The 27,301-nt window shown below is 40.8% G+C and overlaps 2 protein-coding genes across 2 annotated transcripts; one reads left to right on the forward strand and one right to left on the reverse strand.

Moving 5' to 3' along the window:
• Window positions 1–61: 61 nt before the first annotated feature.
• cmc4 (C-x(9)-C motif containing 4 homolog (S. cerevisiae)) lies at window positions 62–3,485 on the reverse strand. The gene is made up of 2 exons (XM_063011903.1): window positions 3,332–3,485; window positions 62–321 (listed from the first exon to the last, which is right to left on the reverse strand). Exons 1-2 carry the CDS (start codon window positions 3,387–3,389, stop codon window positions 167–169), a joined length of 213 nt encoding a protein of 70 aa, XP_062867973.1. The 5' UTR covers window positions 3,390–3,485; the 3' UTR covers window positions 62–166.
• A 351-nt stretch (window positions 3,486–3,836) lies between these two features.
• Window positions 3,837–26,275, forward strand: brcc3 (BRCA1/BRCA2-containing complex, subunit 3). The gene is made up of 8 exons (XM_063011905.1): window positions 3,837–3,989; window positions 5,797–5,916; window positions 6,353–6,440; window positions 7,684–7,772; window positions 9,499–9,554; window positions 10,143–10,274; window positions 24,031–24,074; window positions 26,027–26,275. The coding sequence occupies exons 1-8, from the start codon at window positions 3,885–3,887 to the stop codon at window positions 26,173–26,175; spliced, it is 783 nt and encodes a 260-aa protein (XP_062867975.1). The 5' UTR covers window positions 3,837–3,884; the 3' UTR covers window positions 26,176–26,275.
• Window positions 26,276–27,301: the final 1,026 nt, after the last annotated feature.

A 27,301-nucleotide genomic window follows, 5' to 3' on the forward strand; every position in this document is an offset into this window, starting at 1 on the left:
CTGACCTGCTAAATGCAGGTTAATCTCAAATAATATAGTCAAAAGTGATTGTGAGGTTTGTACTTCACTCTCCTTTAATCCATAGCAGCAAATTTATATAACACTTAACAAAAATCTGGTTTCTACATTACATTCAGTTCTCTTTTTACATTCAGTAAAAAACACATTATTTCAGTCCAGTTTGATGTGTTTTATCTTTTGTTGATTTCATTTCTTTTCTAAAACCAGAGCAGCAGACAGAGGTCTCTGCTGAGTTATCCTCACAGCATCTTCTCATCGCCTGGATCACATCCTCACACCGGCTTTCAATGTAGTTGTTGGCTGAAAATATGAAAAAAGAAAAATGCTAAGGTACCCAGAATAATTCAGTTTAAACTAGTGCGGGGCAGCACGGTGGCTCAGTGGGTAGCACTGTCGCCTCACAGCAAGATGGTCCTGAGTTCGATCCCTAGGTGGGGTGGTCCGGGTCCTTTCTGTGTGGAGTTTGCATGTTCTCAACGAGTCTGCATGGGTTTCCATCAGGTGCTCTGGTTTCCTCCCACAGTCCAAAGGCATGCAAGTGAGGTGAGTTGGAGATACAAAACTGTCCATGACTGTGTTTGACACTGAATTTGTGAACTGATGCATCTTGTGTAACGAGTAACTACTGTTTCCTGTCATGAATGTAACCACAGTGTTTAAAACATGTAAAAAAAAAAAAAAACTAGTTTGAACATTAATGTTAAATTGTATTATGATAAATAAAATCTTTACCCTTTAAAGTTTTCAAAACAGCGGGAGCTCCCACACTTTATGGTCAAAAGTATGTGGACCCCTGACCATGAGCTTGTTGGTCATCCTGTTTCAAAACCATGGCCGTTAATATGGAGTTAACCCCAGTTTTTGGCTAGAACAGCCTTCACTTCAGATTTTAGAGAACAGTTGTCTGGTCAGGCAGTCATAGTGGACAGTAAAGCCTAGCCAGCAATTGATATTTCAATTAATCTAAATTAAATTCAGAATATTATTGAACTTAATTCAGGGATTGAGGTCAGGGCTCCACACCTGAGGTCAAGTTCCTCCACACCTAACTCATCAAACCAGTCTTCAGCAAACATCCAGTTTATTATTTGAAGGAGAGAGCTTAAATAGCTGATATGTTCGTAATAATGTGAGCCTGAAACTGAAATGGTAGCGCAGAAAGAGAATTATTTATGAGCATAGCCCAGAACCAAGTTAATGGTTAGGTTGTGGGGGTTGTTAGGATTTGGAGGGACATAAAACCTGTTTAAACAGGTGCAGTGGTTAACTATTGCTGAATTGACTACCTCTGTTGCAACACAGAGGCCAGAGGAAAAGTCACCAAAAGTTTATGGACACCTTGATATTTTACTTAACACAATATCATAGTGCCCTGTATGTTTTAAAGTAGAGATGGGACGATCGATCGGCTATGAATCGGTATCGGCCGATTTTTAATCAAAATATGCTATCGGCGATCGGCGATATTTCCTAAAAGTAGCCGATCCGATCGTGTGATATATAAAGATCACGTTAAGTTAACAGCTCAGTGGATTGATCCAGACTTTGAGCTACGACGCGCCAACCATCACATCACCATTCATCAACCATCGTACAGAAACCATCGTGAAAGCTCTTCATGACCTAAAATAACATCATTAACGTTGTGCGTCATACATACGATGTAATTTTGCTGATTGTAATATTTACTTTAAAAAGATAATTCAATCCGGTCACATCTGAGTCGATTCTATCAGCACGTTATATAAACTCCTGGTTCACTTTGGTAAATCGTAAGCGGTTCTTACTTGTGATGTAGATGAGAACAGAAAACGTTACAGAGCCAATCAGAGGCAAAAGTTTATTCATTACCAAATTCGTTAGTTCAGGATCATCTGCTGAACTTTTAGCTCCTTAGACGGAACGAGTCTGACTCGGTTACAGATCTGTGGTAATAGCAGTTTAATTAAGCTTTTTAATGAAGCTTTTTAATGTAAGAGAGTCACACAAAATGTTCTGTAGTAGTTGGTGTTTATTTAAAACCACGACATTTAATTAATAACAGTAAACACGGAGAGATAACTGAGAAGAGAAACTTACGCTTCGCGAAAAATGACTCATGAATCAATGAATCACTTATAGCGATACAGTGAACAAAGCATCTCTTCTAAAGGCGCACACACACACACGCGCGCGCTGCTCCGGTTTATCTTCACTGTGAGGCTCTTTTTAAGTTTATTTATTTTATTTACTGCTACAATCCCTCCCCCCCGAACGCAATCGGCTATCGGCCGATGTCCCTGAAAGGAGATCGGAATCGGTGCCAAAAACCCCGATCGTCCCATCTCTATTTTAAAGTTATAGTAGATCTTTATTAAGATAAAAATTAAATATATTCAGAAAATAAAGAAATATCATTAAAATGTGTATATATATTTGTCTATAGTTATTATTAATACAGTTTTATTAATAATTAAACTATACACAGTATATACTTTTTAATCCATCAGTTAGACATGCATCTGCATGCATTTGCTTACATATTGTGAGTAAATACAGCAAATAAAACCATTAGTACAGCTAGTGCATCACAATAAAGATGGAATGATACAATCTTTTTTTTTTTTAAATATTTTTCCCGACTGAGGACGCCTCTCAACTGACTTGCACCCCCTCCAGTACGCACAGTCAGTACAGACTGCATTTTTCACCTGCACGAGTCGAGTTCATATACTTGACGGGCACTGTGCACGGAGGGCCACACCCCCATCAGCATTATTCCTCAGCCCTGTGCAGGCGCCATCAGTCAGCCAGCAGGGGCCGCAGTCGCACCAGTTATGAGGACCTATGATCCGACTTATTTTTTTACCCCTAACCCTAAACAACAGCCAATCGTTGTTCATACAGCCGCCCGTCGGAAAGGCAGAGCTGAGATTCGAAAACCCCAACTCTGGTGAGCTAGCGTACTTTACTTTACGGAATGATACAATGGCACAGTGGCTCAGTGGGTAGCACTGTTGCCTCGCAGCAAGAAGGTCCTGGCTTCGATCCCCAGGTGGGTCTGTTCTGTGTGGAGTTTGCATGTTCTCCCTGTGTCTGCGTGGGTTTCCTCCGGACGCTCCAGTTTCCTCCCACAGTCCAAAGACATGCCAATGAGGTAAATTGGAGATACAAAATTGTCCATGTTTGTGTTTGACCTTGTGAAATGATGAATCGTTTCTGTCACCAATGTAACCAAAGTGTGTAAAACATGACGTTAAAATCCTAATAAATAAACAACCAGGGAAAAGTAAGAATTTGTGATGTATTATGTAATGATAAAATTAGTTACCTTGTAAACATTTCTGTATAGCACAGGCTTGCTTTTGACAGGGATCTTTTTGTGGCATTGAGATTATGACACAAGCACCTGCTCAAATTCTTCAAAACTCCGGTGCTACTATGCTACAGTAGCGAAGGCTGGTTAAGTCAATACCTTCCTACTTTCTACATAAGCACACTACATAGTGCCCTTCTTAGCCACCTCTGCCACAACCTAGTACACTAAATAGTATAAGAAGGGCATGATTGAAATTCGACCCTAAATACACTGACGTAAAATTGGGTCTAGTGTAGCGTGGTATTTTTTCCGACAAGGAAACAATTTTATTTTAAAATAACACACAATAAAATGCAGACGCGTGAATTTAAATCTCGATTGTAAAAACATGAAGCCATATTAATTAGTTATAAGATTTAATGAATGCGCAGACGATCATATATTTGTTTTATCTTCGACGGTCGGAATGTTTGAATGTAACACGTGCATGCGGAACTAGTGCAAAAGGGATAAACATCAGATCAAATCAAAACAGTTTCTGATCTGGATCATTAATTTTGATATAATGGCTGTAAGCGCAGTGCATTTAGAATCAGACGCTTTTCTAGTGTGCATGAATCATGCTTTGAGTACAGAGAAAGAAGAAGTGATGGGGTTGTGCATTGGAGAGGTAAGAGTTTTGTGTGTGATGATATAAACAACGTGCTTGGAATGTGATTGGAAAAAGCATAGATCCATTAAACCTGCCAATCATGCCTGTCTGATTTAAATACGACATTTCATTTATTACACAGTTGTGATCATTTGTCACTCCAAGATATATAAAACACCTCGGTCCTGCAACAACGACTTGAGGACTAAATAATATTGAGGATTGATGACTGCTATATACTTTCTTCCACAGTCACCTGTCCTGAACCCTAATGAGTATTATGCAGGCACTTGACAGAAATTCAAGCATTTAGTAACAATACAGGATGCTCTTTGGAAAGCATTAAGCTGTTTTTTGTAATAAAAACATTATTATCAGAGTAAAAAAGGAAAGAGCAGTATTTTTTAATCAAATATTCAAAGGTATATCCAAATTTTAGCTTTGCTCCATGTCTTAGGGAAACTGATGAGATTGGCAGCAGATTGGCATCCTGTCCTGGATGTGTTATTATATTGCACTTTGTTTCTGGGGAAGCCAGACCTACCACGAGCCTGACCAGGATAAAGTGGTGGTAAAACATATGGAAGAGCAGCATTTTTATTGAATATTCAAGGTATTTCCAAATTTTAGCTTTGCTCCATGTCTCAGGGAAACTGAGGCCCTGCGATAAATTTGGCATCCTGTCCTGAGTGTTTTACCATATTGTGCCCAGTGATTTTAGGGAAGCCAGACCCACCATGACCCCGACCAGGATAAAGTGGTGGTAAAACATATAAAAGAGCAGCTTTTAGCTTTGCTCTGTGTCTCAGTGAAACTGAGGCCCTGCGACAGATTGGCATCCTGTCCTGGGTCTGTTATTTTAGCTTTGCTCCATGTCTCAGGGAAACTGAGACCCTGTGATGGACTGTCATTCTGTCCTGAGTGTTTTACTATATTGTGCCCAGTGATTTTGGGAAAGCCAGACCCACCACGAGCCCGACCAGAATAAAGTGGTGGTAAAACATATGAAAGAGCAGCTTTTAGCTTTAAGCTTTGCTCTATGTCTCAGAGAAACTGAGGCCCTTTGATGGATTGGCATCCTGTCCTGGGTGTGTTATTTAATTGCACCCAGTGTTTCTGGGGAAGCCAGACCACCACAAGCTCGACCAGGATAAAAGTGGTGGTAACACAAATGAAAGAGCAGTATATTTATTAAATATTCAAGGTATATCCATATTTTAGCTTTGCTCCATGTCTCAGAGAAACTGAGGCCCTGCGATGGATTGGCATCCTGTCCTGAGTGTTTTACCATGTTGTGCCCAGTGATTTTGGGAAAGCCAGACCCACCATGAGCCAAACCAGGATAAAGTGGTGGTAAAACATATGAGAGCAGCTTTTTAGCTTTGCTCTATGTCTCAGGGAAACTGAGGCCCTGCGGCAGATTGGCATCCTGTCCTGGGTGTGTTATTTTAGCTTTGCTCCATGTCTCAGGGAAACTGAGGTCCTGAGATGGACTGGCATTCTGTCCTAAGTGTTTTACCATATTGTTCCCAGTGATTTTGGAAATGCCAGGCTCACTACGAGCCTGACCAGGATAAAGTGGTGGTAAAACATATGAAAGAGCAGCTTTTAGCTTTGCTGTATGTCTCAGAGAAACTGAGGCCCTGCGACAGATTGGCATCCTGTCCTGGGTGTGTTATTTAATTGCACCCAATGTTTCTGGGGAAGTCAGACCACCACGAGCCCGACCAGGATAAAGTGGTAAAACATATGAAAGAGCAGTATTCTTATTAAATTGTCATTATTAAATGTAGATAAATAATAAAATGTATGATCTTCTTCCTAGGTTGACACAAATCGCATTGTCCACATTCACTCTGTCATTATTCTGCGTCGCTCAGATAAGAGAAAGGACCGTGTTGAGATTTCTCCAGAGCAGCTCTCTGCAGCTTCCACTGAAGCTGAGATATCCTTTTATTTTATCCTTATTGTTAATTAAACCAGTTTTTTGAAGGTAAATGTAATATTGTTATTTTATTCTTTTTTGAGGTTTGTAGATATTGTTATGGCCAGTATTGTATAATTTAAACCTGTATTCAGTATACATTTTTATATTGCATGGCCCTAACACCAGCAAGAATTGTAGCAAGACACATTGGTTGCATAGCTGGCTAAAGGCTGTGACAAACAGATGAAAAAAAAAGAAGGTATTATGTAGGTGAAAAAAATCACAGCATTCACTATAGCAATCTTCCAAAACAGAGGATGTCGCATCAAACTGATTAATACCTGTAAATTCCATGGATGCCAGTTTTCTAAATCCAGTAGGGGAACTACACACTAGATATTGATTTATGTCACATGACACTGGACCTGCTATTTTATTACTTAACTTAAAGCACAGGTTGGCTGAAATGACCGGGCGACCTGTTAGGGTGGTTGGCTGGTACCATTCTCATCCTCACATCACTGTGTGGCCATCACATGTCGGTGAGTCTATAAAGTATATCTTATTACTATCATTGCTTTCTATATATTGTATATAGTTTATATACAACGATCAGCCATAACATTAAAACCACCTCCTTGTTTCTACACTCAATGTCCATTTTATCAGCTTCACTTACCATATAGAAGCACTTTGTAGTTCCACAATTACTGACTGTAGTCCATCTATTTCTTAGCCCCCTTTTATGCTGTTCTTCAATGGTCAGGACTCTCCCAGGACCACTACAGAGTAGGTATTATTTGGGTGGTGGATCATTCTTAGCACTGCAGTGACACTGACATGGTGGTGGTGTGTTAGTGTGTGTTGTGCGGGTAGGAATGTATAAGACACAGAAATGCTGATAAAGTTTTTAAACACTTCACTGTTACTGCTGGACTGAGAATAGTCCACCAGCCAAAAATATCCAGCCAACAGCGCCCAGTGGGCAGCGTCCTGCAACCACTGATGAAGGTCTAGAAGATGACCAACTCAAACAGCAGCAGTAGATGAGCGATCGTCTCTGACTTTACATCTACAAGGTGGACCAACTAGGTAGGAGTGTCTAATAGAGTGGACAGTGAGTGGACACGGTATTTAAAAACTCGATCCGCATTGCTGTGTCTGATCTACTCATACCAGTACAACACACACTTACACACCACCACCATGTCAGTATCACTGCAGTGCTGAGATCATCCACCACCTAAATAATACCTGCTCTGTGGTGGTCCTGCAGGGGTCCTGACCATTGAAGGACGGGGTGAAAGCAGGCTAAGAAGTATGTAGAGAAACAGATGGACTACAGTCAGTAACTGTAGAACTACAAAGTGCTTCTGTATGGTAAGTGGAGCTGATAAAATGGACAGTGAGTGTAGAAACAAGGAGGTGGTTTTAATGTTATGGCAGATCAGTGTATTTTATAATTAACATATAACAACTTCTAACATACAAGTTTTTCAGTTGGTGCTGGGCAATTTGACCATATGATATTTATATTGGTATTATCAGTATTTGCTATTTTCTTGTAGACATCATTAAAAAGTATGGAGATCGTAGTTATTTTCAGTAAGGTTTGTTTAGATTTAGTATCCTGAATGTGTAGTATAGTGTAATGATATATTTTTGCCACATTGTTTTAGTTACTTGGGTTCTTTTAACTTTCACATTATAGAATTGCAGTCATAATATGTAGCAATCAAAACCTTACCTAAACCTATTCATTCTGTTGTTAATGTTTCTGTGCAGATGTGAGGACCCAAGCGATGTACCAGATGATGGATCAGGGTTTTGTTGGTCTCATCTTTTCTTGTTTTATAGAAGATAAAAATACAAAAGTAAGAGAACTTTTGTATTGACAAATGCCCACACATGGTCCTTTTAAATATGTGGTAGTGTGCAAGCAGTTGATTGTTATGATCATTGATTTTGTCTAGTTTCAAATATTTTGCTTAAAGCACTACCATTTTATGAGCTAGTTGAAAGGGCCAGATAGGGCTAAAATAATTTCTATGATTTCTACCATCACATTTATTGGGAAGTTCTAATTACATTTTAGAACAATTATTTGTTACAGTTGCAATCTGAAATAATCAAGCTTTTTAAAGAAAATGAGAATAAAATAAAACAACTCTAAACTCTAAAGCGGAGCTTGAATTTGCTACAAATTAGGTCTATCAGTTCAATAATGTAGCAAATAAACAAACATTTTATTACTGCTATGTCACAATTATTCAGCCCCCTACAATATATTTCTGATCATAAAACCTACAGCTAGTCTGTATGACTTAAAGTTGGATTACAACATGATTAAACCACTGGGAACTCAACAAACTTTAATCTGCTTCAGCTGTAATGTGTGTATAAACACTAGCCAGAGATTTAAGTGTTCAAGGTGTGTTGCAGCATGGTGAAAACTAAGCCACTGTCACAAAAGCTGAGGGGTAATTACTTAATTTCACCATAAGGGCAATGGGTATAAGAAGATTTCCAAAACCTTGACCATTCCTTAAGACATTTAGATTATTATTGGGAGGTTCCAATCTTACAGAGAAAGCCTAAAATTTTATCCAGAGACCGTAGCAATCTAATAGGGACAGCGAAGAAAAACCCCTGTGGTACTGTTAAAGACTTACAGGATGACCTAATGAAGACTGGGACAAATTTTGGCGAGACAATCAGAAGATTACCTAACACCCAAGCCTTCGTAGACGGATTCCACAATGCATGCCAAAGTTTATTAAAGAAACATATATACCATGCCAGTCTTGTGATTTCCATGAATTCTGCACCTGTTTTTTTTGTGACTGAAAGAATTGTGAGACAAACAGATAAAGGTTCCACAATCATCATCATCAACATGTTCATCCTCGTCCTGTCCGGCATTTCAGTCTTGTTAAATTATACATTACACTCCATGAGTTATACTGTTTAATATGTTTATATGCACATATGCTCATAGAAAAAATCTTATAACTCAACAGAATATATTGGAAATTATTGGATAACATGCATTTTCTGTTTGGGGTGCTCAGATTAGCGTAGCGGTAAAACACCAGAGCTGGCATCAGGAACGCCTGCACAAACAATGATTGGCTGTTGTTCAAAGGGAGGGGGTGCCAGAGGAGATTCCTCATAACTGATGAAATTACGACCTCTGCTGGCTGATTGATGCCGCCTGCACAGAGTCAAGGGATAATGTACTGTAAATCAGGGTGTGACTCTACGTGCACAAAGCTGATTCACATATAAACTCGCCTCGTGCTGGTGAAAAGATGCAGTCGGCTACTGCACACGTGTCGGAGGGAAGTGTGTTACTCACGGCTCTCCTCAGCAACATCAGTAGAGAGGGAGCGTAATGCAATCGGGTAATTGGATACAATTATACTGGGAGAAAAAAGCAAAAATATGTTTGTTGTTAAAGTTGGCACTTTAGGTATTTATTAACGGGCAGATATGATAAGGGTTTTCAGTTATTTTAGTGATGGATTCGTATAGTAGAAAAATACCTTTACTAGAACTGTTGTAAATATTTATATTAATTTCTTTTTCTTTTTTTTTTAGACAGGGAGAGTTCTGTACACTTGTTTTCAGTCAGTGCAAGCCCAGAAAGGCTCAGAGTAAGTAATTAGTGTGTATATATACTAATACGAGGGATCTTCAAAACGTTTTTGCACTTTTATATTTTGGTTGGAAACAGTGAGGGCGGGAGGAGTAGTAACTGGTCGTGTCTAAGAAACTGAGAGAGAGCTTATAGTCAGGATTTAGCACCATCTGATTTCCACCTTTTTTGGACAGATGAAAGAAGTGGCTACATGCTCAACCAAAAACATTTTTTGCTGATGACATTAAAAAGTTGGTACGACGCTGGAAAAAAATGCATCGGAAAGTGACTGTGTAGAAAAGTGATGTAACTTGTTTTTGAAATTCTTAATAAATAGAGGAAAAAAAAAGTGCGGAAACTTTTTGAAGAACCCTCGTACATATACCATACATGTTTTATATATATATATATATATATATATATATATATATATATATATATATATATATATATATATATATATATATATATATATATACAGTATATATAAACAATTCACCATGAAGATTACACTATTCACAGCCATCATTCCATGTCTGTTTATGAGCACCCATGGGTGGTGTAGCTTTTGACCGATATACTGTTTTCTCTGCTATTTCACCAGGTATGAAAGAATTGAGATTCCTATTCATGTAGTTCCCCATGAGGCCATTGGCAAAGTGTGTCTGGAGTCGGCAGTGGAACTTCCCAGAATTCTCTGTCAAGAGGAACAGGACACCTACAGAAGACTTCACAGGTGGGAAAATGTTCTTTTGTAGAACATAAAAACAAAATGTGTCCTGCATTGGTTTATTAGTTATACTATGCAGATCATGGGGCTTTTGTTTGCATGCAAAGACAACTAAGAGCACATGAACAGAACAAAGTGCTCCAAGGGTGTAAAATTACTGCAGCCAAACTGTCTAACATTTAATAATTGAAGTTAAAATAATGTATGAAATTGTTTAACAAGCGAGGTATATGACAGCAGGATTTGTAGGCTAGCAAGCTAACTATGGGATTTACTCAGGCTTAAGAAAGTTCTTCTTTTTTATAGCTAACCTGATTCAGCACAAAATAAGCTACAGTTTAATCATGCAAGCAGAACAAATTTGGGTTTTGTCCAATTAAAAGTGGGAAGAAAATGTGAGGCACCAACTAAAGCTGTGCATGGTTTAAAAAAATTAAAAATAAAAAGTAAATATATATATTGGATGATAGTGGATGGCGGCGCGCACGGACGCAGCGGCTTTTGCTCTCCTGAACGGTACTTTGTTTTGTTTGTTTTTGTTAGTCTACTTGTTTTCCGGCATGATTAGAACACTCACGAACTCAACTTATAAACGACAGGATCTATTAAAGATCGGGATTTTATGTAAAGAGTTGGATTTTATCAGGAACTACCAACATGAAAACATCCCAGAAGAGATCGTGCGTCCAGCGGGATCTCCATGGATCACCATACCGGGACGCAGACGCAAGCGGCGTAGAGAGAGGAAACAGAAGCGAGGTTGCAGGGCTGGAATAAAAAACAGACTAAAGAAGGCTCCTCACAAGCCTGCGCTTCCCAGCCTATACATAACCAACGCAAGATCGCTCAGCAACAAAATGGGAGAATTGGAACTTACGATTGCAGCTCAGAAATCTGTGCAGGACTGCTCGCTAATGATAATAACTGAGACCTGGCTTCACTCCAAGATTCCCGACGAAGCTATCACACTAGCGGGTCGCACAGCTCACCGGAGCGACAGGAATAAAACCTCCGGTAAGAGCAGAGGGGGAGGGCTGTGTATTTACTCTAATAATCGGTGGTGCACGAATGTTACCATCATAGAGAAGCTTTGCTCGCCTGATTTAGAGTACATTACAGCAAAATGCCGACCCTTTTATCTGCCGCGAGAGTTCACCATCGTCATTGTCATTGCTGTGTATATTCCTCCAAGTGCTAACACCAAGATAGCATTAAGTACACTGCTTACAACGATCAACACACTGCAGTCTGCTCACCCTGAAGGGATTTTCATCATAGCAGGAGACTTCAATCAAGCTAATTTGAAAACTGTCCTTCCCAAATTCTACCAATATGTGACATGCGCCACCAGGGGCAGAAATACATTGGACCATGTTTACAGTAACATCAAGGAGGGATATAAAGTCTCCACCCTCCCCCACCTAAGCACGTCTGATCACCTATCACTCTTTCTCACACCTGCATACAGACCCATCATCAGCAGAACAGAGCCTTCTGTGAAAACCATCAAGATCTGGCCAGAAGGAGCTTCCATTCAACTCCAGGACTGTTTTGAGCGCACTCACTGGGACCTATTTGCACAAGAAAACATAGAGGAATATACATCCACTGTCCTGTTTTACATACAGTCTTGTGTGGATAATGTCACTGTTGACAAGCGCATCAGATGCTTTCCAAACAACAAGCCATGGATGACCAGGGAGGTTAAGTGCTGACTGAGGGACCGCAACACAGCCTTCAGGTCGGGAAATGGCGAACTTTACAGCACTGCCAGGTCCAACCTGAAGAGAGCCATCAAAGACGCAAAAGCAGCGTACAGGCTGAAGATTGAGGGCCATTTCAGTGATGGCAACCCCCGGCATGCATGGGAAGGCATCCACCACCTCACAAACTACAAAGGCAATAAAAACACAATCACCAGTAGCAGTGACTCACTAGTGGAGGAACTGAATTATTTCTTTGCACGCTTTGAGGGGGTTGCAGTGGAGGAAGCAGAGAACAGGACAGCACCACTGCAAACTGCTGACAGCCTAGCACTTACTGTGAGTACAGAGGATGTCAGGAGAGTGCTCCGCAGTGTGAACCCCAGGAAAGCGACCGGCCCAGACGGAATTTCAGGGAGGGTACTTAAGGACTGTGCATATCAACTGGCAGAGGTGTTCAAAAACATCTTCAACCTCTCTCTGTCCCACTGCACTGTCCCTAAATGTTTCAAGTCTGCCACCATTGTGCCTCTTCCAAAGAAAGCCACAATCAACAGCCTGAACGACTTCAGACCGGTGGCTCTCACCTCCACGGTGATGAAGTGCTTTGAAAAACTGGTTCTGAAGCACATACAGTCTTCACTCCCGCCCACCCTGGACCAACATCAGTTTGCCTACAAAGGCAACAGGTCAACAGAAGACGCCATCAACACTGCTCTCCACGTGGCACTGACTCACCTGGAACATCAGGGAACATATGTGAGGATGCTGTTCGTGGATTTCAGCTCTGCGTTTAATACAGTTATTCCCAGCAGACTGGTATCCAAGCTGCTAAACCTGGGTGTCAGCCAGCACACATGCAGGTGGATTGAGGACTTTTTAACAAACCGCCCACAGTCTGTTAGGATGGGGGCCCATCTCTCCCCTGTTCTGACACTGAGTACTGGAGTTCCACAGGGCTGTGTGCTGAGCCCTCTTCTTTACTCCCTCTACACCCATGACTGTACACCAACCCACAGCACAAACTCAATCATCAAGTTTGCAGATGACACCACTGTAATTGGATTAATACAGAATGGAGATGAGTCTGCCTACAGGGAAGAAGTCCTCAAACTGTTTGAATGGTGCTCCATTAACAACCTGGCACTCAACACCTCTAAAACAAAAGAAATGGTCATCAGCTTCAGGAGACAGAGAGAGGAACCTACACCCTTAGACATCGGAGGAAACACAGTAGAGAGAGTGTCTAATTTCAAATTCCTAGGCACACACATCTCCCAGGACCTCACATGGACCACCAACACCACCTCTCTAGTGAAAAAAGCACAGAAGCGGCTCTACTTTTTAAGGACACTAAGAAAGGCCAACCTGTCCAAGCAGCTACTGGTGTCCTTCTATCGCAGCACGGTGGAAAGCATACTCACCCATGGCATTCTGGTGTGGTATGCCAGCTGCTCTGAGGCTGACAAGAAGGCTCTTCAGAGGGTAATCAAATCAGCTCAGAGAACCATCAACACTGAGCTGCCTTCACTAGAGAACATTTACAAAACCCGATGCCTGCGTCGGGCCACAAACATCATAAAGGACTCATTTCACCCTTGTTGCAACCTGTTCTCCTTGTTGCCCTCTGGTAGGCGCTATAGGAGTATCAAGGCCCGTACTTCCAGACTCCTGAAAAGCTTTTACCCCTCCGCCATAAAAACACTAAACTATCAAACTTTACATCCTAGGAAATAATGTGCAATTTATAGAGACCGTGCAATAACCTTCTTCTTCTTTTCTTTTCTGGAAAGTTCTTAAAACCACACGTTTATTTCTGTATCTAGATGTGTATATGTTTATTTTGTAAATACATGTGTATATATATGTCTGTGTGTACATACATGTACCGTCAAGGAGATGCTCAAAAAATTTCGTTGTGCACTGTGCAATGACAATAAAGGCATTCTATTCTATTCTATTCTATTCTATATATATGCAGTGTATCACAAAAGTGAGTACACCCCTCACATTTCTGCAAATATTTTATTATATCTTTTCATGGGACAACACTATAGACATGAAACTTGGATATAATTTAGAGTAGTCAGTGTACAGCTTGTATAGCAGTGTAGATTTACTGTCTTCTGAAAATAACTCAACACACAGCCATTAATGTCTAAATAGCTGGCAACATAAGTGAGTACACCCCACAGTGAACATGTCCAAATTGTGCCCAAAGTGTCAATATTTTGTGTGACCACCATTATTATCCAGCACTGCCTTAACCCTCCTGGGCATGGAATTCACCAGAGCTGCACAGGTTGCTACTGGAATCCTCTTCCACTCCTCCATGTTGACATCACGGAGCTGGTGGATGTTAGACACCTTGAACTCCTCCACCTTCCACTTGAGGATGCGCCACAGGTGCTCAATTGGGTTTAGTCCATCACCTTTACCTTCAGCTTCCTCAGCAAGGCAGTTGTCATCTTGGAGGTTGTGTTTGGGGTCGTTATCCTGTTGGAAAACTGCCATGAGGCCCAGTTTTCGAAGGGAGGGGATCATGCTCTGTTTCAGAATGTCACAGTACATGTTGGAATTCATGTTTCCCTCAATGAACTGCAGCTCCCCAGTGCCAGCAACACTCATGCAGCCCAAGACCATGATGCTACCACCACCATGCTTGACTGGTGAGGGGTGTGAGGGGTGTACTCACTTTTGTGATACACTGCATATATATAGAATAGAATAGAATAGAATAGAATGCCTTTATTGTCATTGCACAGTGCACAACGAAATTTTTTGAGCATCTCCTTGACGGTACATGTATGTACACACAGACATATATATACACATGTATTTACAAAATAAACATATACACATCTAGATACAGAAATAAACGTGTGGTTTTAAGAACTTTCCAGAAAAGAAAAGAAGAAGAAGGTTATTGCACGGTATATATATATATACAGTGTATCACAAAAGTGAGTACACCCCTCACATTTCTGCAAATATTTCATTATATCTTTTGATGGGACAACACTATAGAAATAAAACTTGGATATAACTTAGAGTAGTCAGTGTACAGCTTGTATAGCAGTGTAGATTTACTGTCTTCTGAAAATAACTCAACACACAGCCATTAATGTCTAAATAGCTGGCAACATAAGTGAGTACACCCCACAGTGAACATGTCCAAATTGTGCCCAAATGTGTCGTTGTCCCTCCCTGGTGTCATGTGTCAAGGTCCCAGGTGTAAATGGGGAGCAGGGCTGTTAAATTTGGTGTTTTGGGTACAATTCTCTCATACTGGCCACTGGATATTCAACATGGCACCTCATGGCAAAGAACTCTCTGAGGATGTGAGAAATAGAATTGTTGCTCTCCACAAAGATGGCCTGGGCTATAAGAAGATTGCTAACACCCTGAAACTGAGCTACAGCATGGTGGCCAAGGTCATACAGCGGTTTTCCAGGACAGGTTCCACTCGGAACAGGCTTCGCCAGGGTCGACCAAAGAAGTTGAGTCCACGTGTTCGGCGTCATATCCAGAGGTTGGCTTTAAAAAATAGACACATGAGTGCTGCCAGCATTGCTGCAGAGGTTGAAGACGTGGGAGGTCAGCCTGTCAGTGCTCAGACCATACGCCGCTCACTGCATCAACTCGGTCTGCATGGTCGTCATCCCAGAAGGAAGCTGACGCACAAGAAAGCCAGCAAACAGTTTGCTGAAAACAAGCAGTCCAAGAACATGGATTACTGGAATGTCCTGTGGTCTGACGAGACCAAGATAAACTTGTTTGGCTCAGATGGTGTCCAGTATGTGTGGCGGCGCCCTGGTGAGAAGTACCAAGACAACTGTATCTTGCCTACAGTCAAGCATGGTGGTGGTAGCATCATGGTCTTGGGCTGCATGAGTGTTGCTGGCACTGGGGAGCTGCAGTTCATTGAGGGAAACATGAATTCCAACATGTACTGTGACATTCTGAAACAGAGCATGATCCCCTCCCTTCGAAAACTGGGCCTCATGGCAGTTTTCCAACAGGATAACGACCCCAAACACAACCTCCAAGATGACAACTGCCTTGCTGAGGAAGCTGAAGGTAAAGGTGATGGACTAAACCCAATTGAGCACCTGTGGCGCATCCTCAAGTGGAAGGTGGAGGAGTTCAAGGTGTCTAACATCCACCAGCTCCGTGATGTCATCATGGAGGAGTGGAAGAGGATTCCAGTAGCAACCTCTACAGCTCTGGTGAATTCCATGCCCAGGAGGATTAAGGCAGTGCTGGATAATAATGGTGGTCACACAAAATATTGACACTTTGGGCACAATTTGGACATGTTCACTGTGGGGTGTACTCACTTATGTTGCTAGCTATTTAGACATTAATGGCTGTGTGTTGAGTTATTTTCAGAAGACAGTAAATCTACACTGCTATACAAGCTGTACACTGACTACTCTAAGTTATATCCAAGTTTTATTTCTATAGTGTTGTCCCATGAAAAGATATAATAAAATATTTGCAGAAATGTGAGGGGTGTACTCACTTTTGTGATACACTGTATATATATATATATATATATATATATATATATATATATATATATATATATATATACAGTATGGGAAATAAGTATTTGATCCCCTACCAACCAGCAAGAATTCTGACCCCCACAGACCGGTTATGTGCCCATGAGGCACACAAATTAGTCCTGTCCCTGTATAAAAGACTCCTGTCACAGAATCAGTTTCTTCCGTTCAAATCTCTCGACCACCATGGGCAAGACCAAAGAGCTATCAAAGGACGTCAGGGACAAGATTGTAGACCTGCACAAGGTTGGAATGGGCTACAAGACCATCAGCAAGAAGCTTGGTGAGAAAGAGACCACTGTTGGTGCGATAATTTGAAAATGGAAGAAATTCAAGATCACAGTCAATCACCCTCGCTCTGGAGCGCCATGCAAGATCTCACCTGGTGGGGTAAGAATGATTCTGAGAAAGGTGAGGTCAGTCCAGAATTACACGGGAAGAGCTTGTCAATGATCTGAAGGGAGCTTATCAGCAGGGGATCAAATACTTATTTTCCCCATTTTATATATATATATATATATATACGTATATATACTGTATATATACTGAGTATATATATATATATATATATATATATATATATATATATATATATATATATATATATATATATACAGTGTATCACAAAAGTGAGTACACCCCTCACATTTCTGCAGATATTTAAGTATATCTTTTCATGGGAAAACACTGACAAAATGACACTGACACAATGAAAAGTAGTCTGTGTGCAGCTTATATAACAGTGTAAATTTATTCTTCCCTCAAAATAACTCAATATACAGCCATTAATGTCTAAACCACCGGCAACAAAAGTGAGTACACCCCTAAGAGACTACACCCCTCCAAACTACACCCACTGCTTGTCATTTTCCCTCCAAAATGTCATGTGACTCGTTAGTGTTACTAGGTCTCAGGTGTGCATAGGGAGCAGGTGTGTTTAATTTAGTAGTACAGCTCTCACACTCTCTCATACTGGTCACTGAAAGTTCCAACATGGCACCTCATGGCAAAGAACTCTTTGAGGATCTTAAAAGACGAATTGTTGCGCTACATGAAGATGGCCAAGGCTACAAGAAGATTGCCAACACCCTGAAACTGAGCTGCAGCACAGTGGCCAAGATCATCCAGTGTTTTTAAAGAGCAGGGTCCACTCAGAACAGACCTCGCGTTTGTCGTCCAAAGAAGCTGAGTGCACGTGCTCAGCGTCACATCCAACTGCTGTCTTTGAAAGATAGGTGCAGGAGTGCTGTCAGCATTGCTGCAGAAATTGAAAAGGTGGGGGGTCAGCCTGTCAGTGCTCAGACCATACGCCGCACACTACATCAAATTGGTCTGCATGGCTGTCACCCCAGAAGGAAGCCTCTTCTGAAGTCTCTACACAAGAAAGCCCGCAAACAGTTTGCTGAAGACATGTCAACAAAGGACATGGATTACTGGAACCATGTCCTATGGTCTGATGAGACCAAGATTAATTCGTTTGGTTCAGATGGTCTCAAGCATGTGTGGCGGCAATCGGGTGAGGAGTATAAAGATAAGTGTGTCATGCCTACAGTCAAGCATGGTGGTGGGAATGCCATGGTCTGGGGCTGCATGAGTGCAGCAGGTGTTGGGGAGTTACATTTCATTGAGGGACACATGAACTCCAATATGTACTGTGAAATACTGAAGCAGAGCATGATCCCCTCCCTCCGGAAACTGGGTCGCAGGGCAGTGTTCCAGCATGATAATGACCCCAAACACACCTCTAAGACGACCACTGCTTTATTGAAGAGGCTGAGGGTAAAGGTGATGGACTGGCCAAGCATGTCTCCAGACCTAAACCCAATAGAACATCTTTGGGGCATCCTGAAGCGGAAGGTGGAGGAGCGCAAAGTCTCGAATATCTGCCAGCTCCGTGATGTCGTCATGGAGGAGTGGAAAAGCATTCCAGTGGCAACCTGTGAAGCTCTGGTAAACTCCATGCCCAGGAGAGTTAAGGCAGTTCTGGGAAATAATGGTGGCCACACAAAATATTGACACTTCAGGAACTTTCACTAAGGGGTGTACTCACTTTTGTTGCCGGTGGTTTAGACATTAATGGCTGTATATTGAGTTATTTTGAGGGAAGAATAAATTTACACTGTTATATAAGCTGCACACAGACTACTTTTCATTGTGTCAAAGTGTCATTTTGTCAGTGTTGTCCCATGAAAAGATATACTTAAATATCTGCAGAAATGTGAGGGGTGTACTCACTTTTGTGATACACTGTATATATATAAAAACCCCAAAATTGTTTTGAGGTTTTAACTACCAGGAACTTATTGATGGATGTTTTTTTTAAAAACTCCTGCTGTGGAGAGTAATTTCTGATAGGCTTGGTGGTGCAACCTTGGGAACCTAGGTTCTAACCTAGTCTCCTGTCGTTGTCAGGATTTTGTCATTTTCTCTCTGTGTTTATATGGGTTCTACTTGGTACTCCTGTTTGCTTTTATTTCATGACATTAAGTCGATTAATCTAAATTCTTCCTAGTTATGAGTGATTAAACAGGTATGTGATGTTCTTCGATGAAAGAAACAGATTAATGCCTCAGGTAGATATAATAAAACAATACATTTAATACAAGTCTAATAAAAACATGTTTTTGAATAATTAAATTGTCTTCTTATGTAAATAGAATATAATTATTTCAGAATTTTTACTAATTTTTAGTAATAGTGTTTCAGTGCTTAGTCTGTTCTAAAAAATTTTTCTAATGTATGTTCAACGGTTTTAGAAACCACAAACATGCAAGCTGAAGTATGTAACGAACTCGCAGTACCTATGCTCTACTGGTAGATGTCGCCAAACCAGAGAATTGCAATAAAATAGCAGGTGGGAACTGGTGGACTGTGGTTAAAAGCCACGTCCTGTGGGAATTCTGTGACAAAGACTTTTCTGCAGTATGTTACGTACACATGTGAATCAATGAAATGATCTTCAAATAGAAAAAAAGATGTTACATGGAGATGTTACATAGAATAAAGATGATTGTTATTCTGTCAGTACACACCATGTTTTGTTAATTGAGGGCTGTTTGCCACATGTGAAATAGTTGACAATTACTTCTGGAAGCTTCTATATTTAAATTAAACACAATTTGTCCCTTTTGATCATAATTCCAGACCAAAAAGCAGTTGGGCATCCATAGTTTTCAACTGTTATGTGTAGGTGCAAGTGAAGAAAGCCTCAGTATGCTGAGCTTATTTATGGTATATCCTAGGTCACGTCAGGTGTTTAGCAAATGTGGTTTAATCTATTTCAAGAGGGCGGCATGGTGGCTCAGTGGGTAGCACTGTCACCTCACAGCAAGAAGGTCCTGGGTTCGATCTCCAGGTGAGGCGGTCTGGGTCTTTTCTGTGTGGAGTTTGCATGTACTCCCCTGTGTCTGTGTGTATTTTCTCCGGGAGCTCTGGTTTCCTCCCACAGTCCAAAAACATGCAAGTGAGGTGAATTAGAGATACAAAATTGCCCATGACTGTGTTTGACATTTAACTTGTGAACTGATGCATCTTGTGTAACCAGTAAAACATGACGTTAAAATCCTAATATATAAATTAATGAATAATCTATTCCAAGATATATTGTGTATATATATATATATATATATATACAGTGTATCACGAAAGTGAGTACACCCCTCACATTTCTGCAAATATTTCATTATATCTTTTCATGGGACAACACTATAGACATGAAACTTGGATATAACTTAGAGTAGTCAGTGTACAGCTTGTATAGCAGTGTAGATTTACTGTCTTCTGAAAATAACTCAACACACAGCCATTAATGTCTAAATAGCTGGCAACATAAGTGAGTACACCCCACAGTGAACATGTCCAAATTGTGCCCAAATGTGTCGTTGTCCCTCCCTGGTGTCATGTGTCAAGGTCCCAGGTGTAAATAGGGAGCAGGGCTGTTAAATTTGGTGTTTTGGGTACAATTCTCTCATACTGGCCACTGGATATTCAACATGGCACCTCATGGCAAAGAACTCTCTGAGGATGTGCGAAATAGAATTGTTGCTCTCCACAAAGATGGCCTGGGCTATAAGAAGATTGCTAACACCCTGAAACTGAGCTACAGCATGGTGGCCAAGGTCATACAGCGGTTTTCCAGGACAGGTTCCACTCGGAACAGGCTTCGCCAGGGTCGACCAAAGAAGTTGAGTCCACGTGTTCGGCGTCATATCCAGAGGTTGGCTTTAAAAAATAGACACATGAGTGCTGCCAGCATTGCTGCAGAGGTTGAAGACGTGGGAGGTCAGCCTGTCAGTGCTCAGACCATACACCGCACACTGCATCAACTCGGTCTGCATGGTCGTCATCCCAGAAGGAAGCTGACGCACAAGAAAGCCCACAAACAGTTTGCTGAAGACAAGCAGTCCAAGAACATGGATTACTGGAATGCCCTGTGGTCTGACGAGACCAAGATAAACTTGTTTGGCTCAGATGGTGTCCAGCATGTGTGGCGGCGCCCTGGTGAGAAGTACCAAGACAACTGTATCTTGCCTACAGTCAAGCATGGTGGTGGTAGCATCATGGTCTTGGGCTGCATGAGTGTTGCTGGCACTGGGGAGCTGCAGTTCATTGAGGGAAACATGAATTCCAACATGTACTGTGACATTCTGAAACAGAGCATGATCCCCTCCCTTCGAAAACTGGGCCTCATGGCAGTTTTCCAACAGGATAACGACCCCAAACACAACCTCCAAGATGACAACTGCCTTGCTGAGGAAGCTGAAGGTAAAGGTGATGGACTAAACCCAATTGAGCACCTGTGGCGCATCCTCAAGTGGAAGGTGGAGGAGTTTAAGGTGTCTAACATCCACCAGCTCCGTGATGTCATCATGGAGGAGTGGAAGAGGATTCCAGTAGCAACCTGTGCAGCTCTGGTGAATTCCATGCCCAGGAGGGTTAAGGCAGTGATAATAATGGTGGTCACACAAAATATTTACACTTTAGGCACAATTTGGACATGTTCACTGTGGGGTGTACTCACTTATGTTGCCAGCCATTTAGACATTAATGGCTGTGTGTTGAGTTATTTTCAGAAGACAGTAAATCTACACTGCTATACAAGTTGTACACTGACTACTCTAAGTTATATCCAAGTTTCATGTCTATAGTGTCGTCCCATGAAAAGATATAATAAAATATTTGCAGAAATGTGAGGGGTGTACTCACTTTTGTGATACACTGTATATATTAGGGCTGTCGAAGTTAACGCGATAATAACGCATTAACGCAATCTCAATTTAACGCGATTAAGATAAATAGTGCCATTAACGCAAATTCTAGTTCATGTTGAGACTTGACTGGTAGAACAAACGTTTTAATGTCGGACTTGCCACCGTTGTTCATTTGCGGTTTGTTAAAATAATATAACTGAGCGTCGTAGGGATGCACTTGCATAATAAAGAAATAAATACACGGTATATTCACAAGTTGTCGGGAGCAAAACACTTTATTAACTTAATCTGTTACGGCACTGAATACCGGAGTCAAGCACCCTAGTCCATGAACTATGGAAGCCCCAAAAGGGTCAAAACACACTCACTTCGTGTAGAAACGTCCACTTTTCACATTTCACTTAAAAAACCTTGTTTTCTATAACATTTACACAGATTTTATTTAATGCGATTAATCGCGATTAACTATATGAAATTCTGAGATTAATCGCGATTAAAATTTTTAATCGTTTGACAGCCCTAATATATATATATATATATATACAGTGTATCACAAAAGTGAGTACACCCCTCACATTTCTGCAGATATTTAAGTATATCTTTTCATGGGACAACACTGACAAAATGACACTTTGACACAATGAAAAGTAGTCTGTGTGCAGCTTATATAACAGTGTACATTTATTCTTCCCTCAAAATAACTCAATATACAGCCATTAATGTCTAAACCACCGGCAACAAAAGTGAGTACACCCCTAAGAGACTACACCCTTAAATGTCCAAATTGAGCACTGCTTGTCATTTTCCCTCCAAAATGTCATGTGATTTGTTAGTGTTACTAGGTCTCAGGTGTGCATAGGGAGCAGGTGTGTTTAATTTAGTAGTACAGCTCTCACACTCTCTCATACTGGTCACTGAAAGTTCCAACATGGCACCTCATGGCAAAGAACTCTCTGAGGATCTTAAAAGACGAATTGTTGCGCTACATGAAGATGGCCAAGGCTACAAAAAGATTGCCAACACCCTGAAACTGAGCTGCAGCACAGTGGCCAAGATCATCCAGCGTTTTAAAAGAGCAGGGTCCACTCAGAACAGACCTCGCGTTGGTCGTCCAAAGAAGCTGAGTGCACGTGCTCAGCGTCACATCCAACTGCTGTCTTTGAAAGATAGGCGCAGGAGTGCTGTCAGCATTGCTGCAGAGATTGAAAAGGTGGGGGGTCAGCCTATCAGTGCTCAGACCATACGCCGCACACTACATCAAATTGGTCTGCATGGCTGTCACCCCAGAAGGAAGCCTCTTCTGAAGTCTCTACACAAGAAAGCCCGCAAACAGTTTGCTGAAGACATGTCAACAAAGGACATGGATTACTGGAACCATGTCCTATGGTCTGATGAGACCAAGATTAATTTGTTTGGTTCAGATGGTGTCAAGCATGTGTGGCGGCAATCAGGTGAGGAGTACAAAGATAAGTGTGTCATGCCTACAGTCAAGCATGGTGGTGGGAATGCCATGGTCTGGGGCTGCATGAGTGCAGCAGGTGTTGGGGAGTTACATTTCATTGAGGGACACATGAACTCCAATATGTACTGTGAAATACTGAAGCAGAGCATGATCCCCTCCCTCCGGAAACTGGGTCGCAGGGCAGTGTTCCAGCATGATAATGACCCCAAACACACCTCTAAGACGACCACTGCTTTATTGAAGAGGCTGAGGGTAAAGGTGATGGACTGGCCAAGCATGTCTCCAGACCTAAACCCAATAGAACATCTTTGGGGCATCCTCAAGCGGAAGGTGGAGGAGCGCAAAGTCTCGAATATCCGCCAGCTCCGTGATGTCGTCATGGAGGAGTGGAAAAGCATTCCAGTGGCAACCTGTGAAGCTCTGGTAAACTCCATGCCCAGGAGAGTTAAGGCAGTTCTGGGAAATAATGGTGGCCACACAAAATATTGACACTTCAGGAACTTTCACTTAGGGGTGTACTCACTTTTGTTGCCGGTGGTTTAGACATTAATGGCTGTATATTGAGTTATTTTGAGGGAAGAATAAATGTACACTGTTATATAAGCTGCACACAGACTACTTTTCATTGTGTCAAAGTGTCATTTTGTCAGTGTTGTCCCATGAAAAGATATACTTCAATATCTGCAGAAATGTGAGGGGTGTACTCACTTTTGTGATACACTGTATATATATATATATATATATATACTTTTTTCCCCTGAATTGCTTTATGGGTAACTTCACAAAATGAATTGTCTTTTACTCTTTGTTTTTTTGCAGTTTAACTCATTTGGATCCAATCACAAAGATACACAATGGATCAGGTACGTTGCTTTACTTTAACTTTTGTGTGATGTGCTTTTTTTTCCATTTCTAAGAGTCCTAAGAGTATTCATCAGGCCGGGTACTGAAGTTGATCGAGAACACCTGGCTTGCAATCGACAAATACATTAACTGAGGTTAAGGCCAGATCTTTCTGCAGACCCCTGGAGTTTCTTCTCACCACACTTATTAAACCATGTCTAGATTGACCTCACTAGAATGATCCTACTGCATTTTCTTACTTTTTTTTTTTTGAGGCTGCCAATTAAAAACAGGCAAACTCACTGTAGCCCATGGTGTCTCGCTGTGAATAAAAGCGGACTGCAGTAAAAAATAAAACTACTTGCATTTTAATCAAACAAACATCTTACTGCTAAGATACTGCTATTTATCATTAGCAAATACAGCTGCATAGGATACTACACAAATATGCAGGAAATGAATTCTACTACTGTCCAGTAAGTTGTGTGTGCATCCCTACAATGATTGACACTTTAATGAGACCTCACATGGGTTTTCTAACATGTATACAGTAAAGTCATCAAGGTTAGTTGATTACGACCATGATTACTGTTGGTCTGCTTGAATATGTGGCTAACATTAGTGATGGTTGATTGATTAGCACTTGCCAATTGGCCTGTTTTTACTTTATACAAATATTGACACTTTATAGCAAAATTGATTTCCACAGTTGCAGTTCCAGCATGAAATAACATACTGATGTGAATGTTACTTTTTCATGCAGGTCAGAGCTTAGCTGAAGTGAAGTGCTGGTGGTATGGTGTTACAATAATGCTTGTCCTATCAACAACTGACACACTGATGGATTATAACATTACGCAGTGCTGATTGTGACATTGTGATTACAGCCTTAGTCTGTTGCCAAAAAGCTGAAAGCATGTAATTTATTTTCTTTAACTGATTTATACACCTGTTTGCAATGGGTGTGGCTACAACACCTGAGCTGATGGATGTAGTTTGATGGGTTTCTTGGTTTATAGTAAAACTCATGTAGGCACCATATATTTTCAATAGAAAATCAATCTGGACTGCTGGCAGGCCAGTCAATCACACATATGTTGAGTCTAGGAAGTGTTGTCACTTGCACAGAATTTGGTCTGGCATTGTCTTGCTTAAATAACAATAGGTAAAGGTTAGGGAATAGTCGCCTTGATGGCAGGATGGCTCTCTAAAATTCCAGTATGCACCTTTGTGTCAATGGTACAAGTCACCCTTGAAGTTGGCACGGATGCACCCCTGTTCAATGTCAGATTTGGCTTTTGCTCCTTTCGCTGATAACAGTCTGGATGGTCCTTTTTGTTGTTGGTACAAAACTCAGCTTTAGTTTTTTCCCGAAAACAAGCTGAAACATGGACTTTTCTTACAACAGCATGTTTCCGCTGTCCTTCTGTTCATCTGAGATAAGCTTAGGCCCAGAGAACTCGGCAGCGTTTTTACAAAGAATTGATGTATGGCTTTCTCTTTGCGTAATGGAGTTTCAGGTTATATTTCTTGATGAGGTGGATGACTGTTAAGTAAAACAGTTTTCCAAAGTACTTTAGAGCCAGTGTGTCTATATTTATCAATGTGTTATGATGGTTTGTTGTCTTTTGGCAATTATGTATGGTAGATGGTGAAAGTCCTAAATATTAACGCTTTTTGAAAATTTTCTTATGAATTTTGGCCCATAATGGTGACATAGCTAGAGGTTTCCCAGAATCATATTAATAAAATTTATATAACCCTAGTAATCAGATTTAATCATGTCAAAATCTGGTTTTCTAAGCTCTTCATCTCTTTATCTGTAGAGACTATATAACTGTATCTTATGTACATTTTAACATTGGCTTAAATAGGGCTGTTAACATACTTTTGATCGTGTGCTGCATTTTGATGTTTGTAATGTATTATAATCTTTATTATAATGTGTGTTAATCTGTTTGTGTGTTTTTAGTGTTTACCAAAAACCTGTGCAGTCAAATGTCTGCAGTGAGCGGGCCGTTGCTGCAGTGGCTGGAGGATCGACTCGAGCAAAACAAAAAGAACATAATAGAACTGCAGAAAGAAAAAGAGAGGCTCACACAAGAGCTCACTTTATTATGAACAGCTAAAAATTATGTGTTGACAAATGTTATTCTAGGGTTCCTTGATTTTTCCCTGATGAAATCCCTTTGACTTTTATTTGATTGCAGACAGGATGAACCTGAGATATTTGATGTTTTATCTGCTTAACTTCATTCCATTTATTAATAAACATCTATTCCTGTATTTCAGGCCTGCAACACATTCCAAAAAAAGTTGGGACAGTAAAGCATTTACCACTTTGTAATGTTGGCATTCCTTTTCACCACACTTAAAAGACGTTTTAGCACCGAGGATACCAAGTGATTTAGTGTTTCAGCTTTTATTTTGTCCCATTCTTCCTGCAAACACGTCTTAAGATGTGCAACAGTACGGGGTCGTCGTTGTCACATTTTTGGTTAAAAAATTCTCCACACATTCTCTACTGGAGACAGGTCAGGACTTCAGGCAGGCCAGTCCAGTACCCGTACCCTCTTCTTCCGCAGCCATGCCTTTGTAATGTGTGCAGCATGTGGTTTTGCATTGTCTTGTTCAAAAAGACTCAGCCTTTCCTGGATGCTGCTTTTGTACCAAACCATGATTACAATCACCTGTTGACATCACCTGTTTAAAATCGCATAATTATTTAGTTTTTTCACCTCATTACTAGCCCCAAACTGCCATCTGTCCCAACCTTTTTTTTGGAATGTGTTGCAGGCCTGAAATGCAGGAATGGAGGTATTAACAAATGAAATGAAGTTGAGCAGATAAAACATGAAATATCTTGTCAAAGTAAATGTAAGGAACACTGCATTTTTATTGTATTTGCATTTTCCATACTGTCCCAACTTTTTCTGATTTGGGTTTAAGTTTATGGGTATTAATACAGAGTTGGACCAGAATGACCTGGCTTGCAGTTGGCTTGTTTTTAGTTTTAAATACTTTCGGCCATATAGTGGTCGAGGCAGTTTTTGACTAGAACTGTATATAAAAAAAAAACCACAACACTGAATGCACTCATGGGTAAATTGTTTCAATCTGGCAGAACTTGTCTGATGAGGAAAAAATGTAAATATTTACTAAGCTTGCATACATTTATGCTAGAGTATATTTCTTTCTTTTTTTTTATTATTATAAATGTTTTTTCATGAACAAAATATCAGACCAA

This window comes from Trichomycterus rosablanca, chromosome 16 (genome assembly GCF_030014385.1).
Source record: "Trichomycterus rosablanca isolate fTriRos1 chromosome 16, fTriRos1.hap1, whole genome shotgun sequence".
Classification (NCBI taxonomy): Eukaryota; Metazoa; Chordata; class Actinopteri; order Siluriformes; family Trichomycteridae; genus Trichomycterus; species Trichomycterus rosablanca.

What these genes read in the sequence shown, in the direction of transcription:
- cmc4 (XM_063011903.1), bottom strand. Translation starts at nt 3,389, where the DNA reads ATGCCACAAAAAGATCCCTGTCAAAAGCAAGCCTGTGCTATACAGAAA. An exon ending in TATACAGAAATGTTTACAAG is followed by an intron (nt 322 to 3,331) that starts GTAACTAATTTT and finishes TCATATTTTCAG; the next exon opens with CCAACAACTACATTGAAAGC.
- brcc3 (XM_063011905.1), top strand. Translation starts at nt 3,885, where the DNA reads ATGGCTGTAAGCGCAGTGCATTTAGAATCAGACGCTTTTCTAGTGTGC. An exon ending in TGGGGTTGTGCATTGGAGAG is followed by an intron (nt 3,990 to 5,796) that starts GTAAGAGTTTTG and finishes TCTTCTTCCTAG; the next exon opens with GTTGACACAAATCGCATTGT. An exon ending in CAGCTTCCACTGAAGCTGAG is followed by an intron (nt 5,917 to 6,352) that starts ATATCCTTTTAT and finishes AACTTAAAGCAC; the next exon opens with AGGTTGGCTGAAATGACCGG.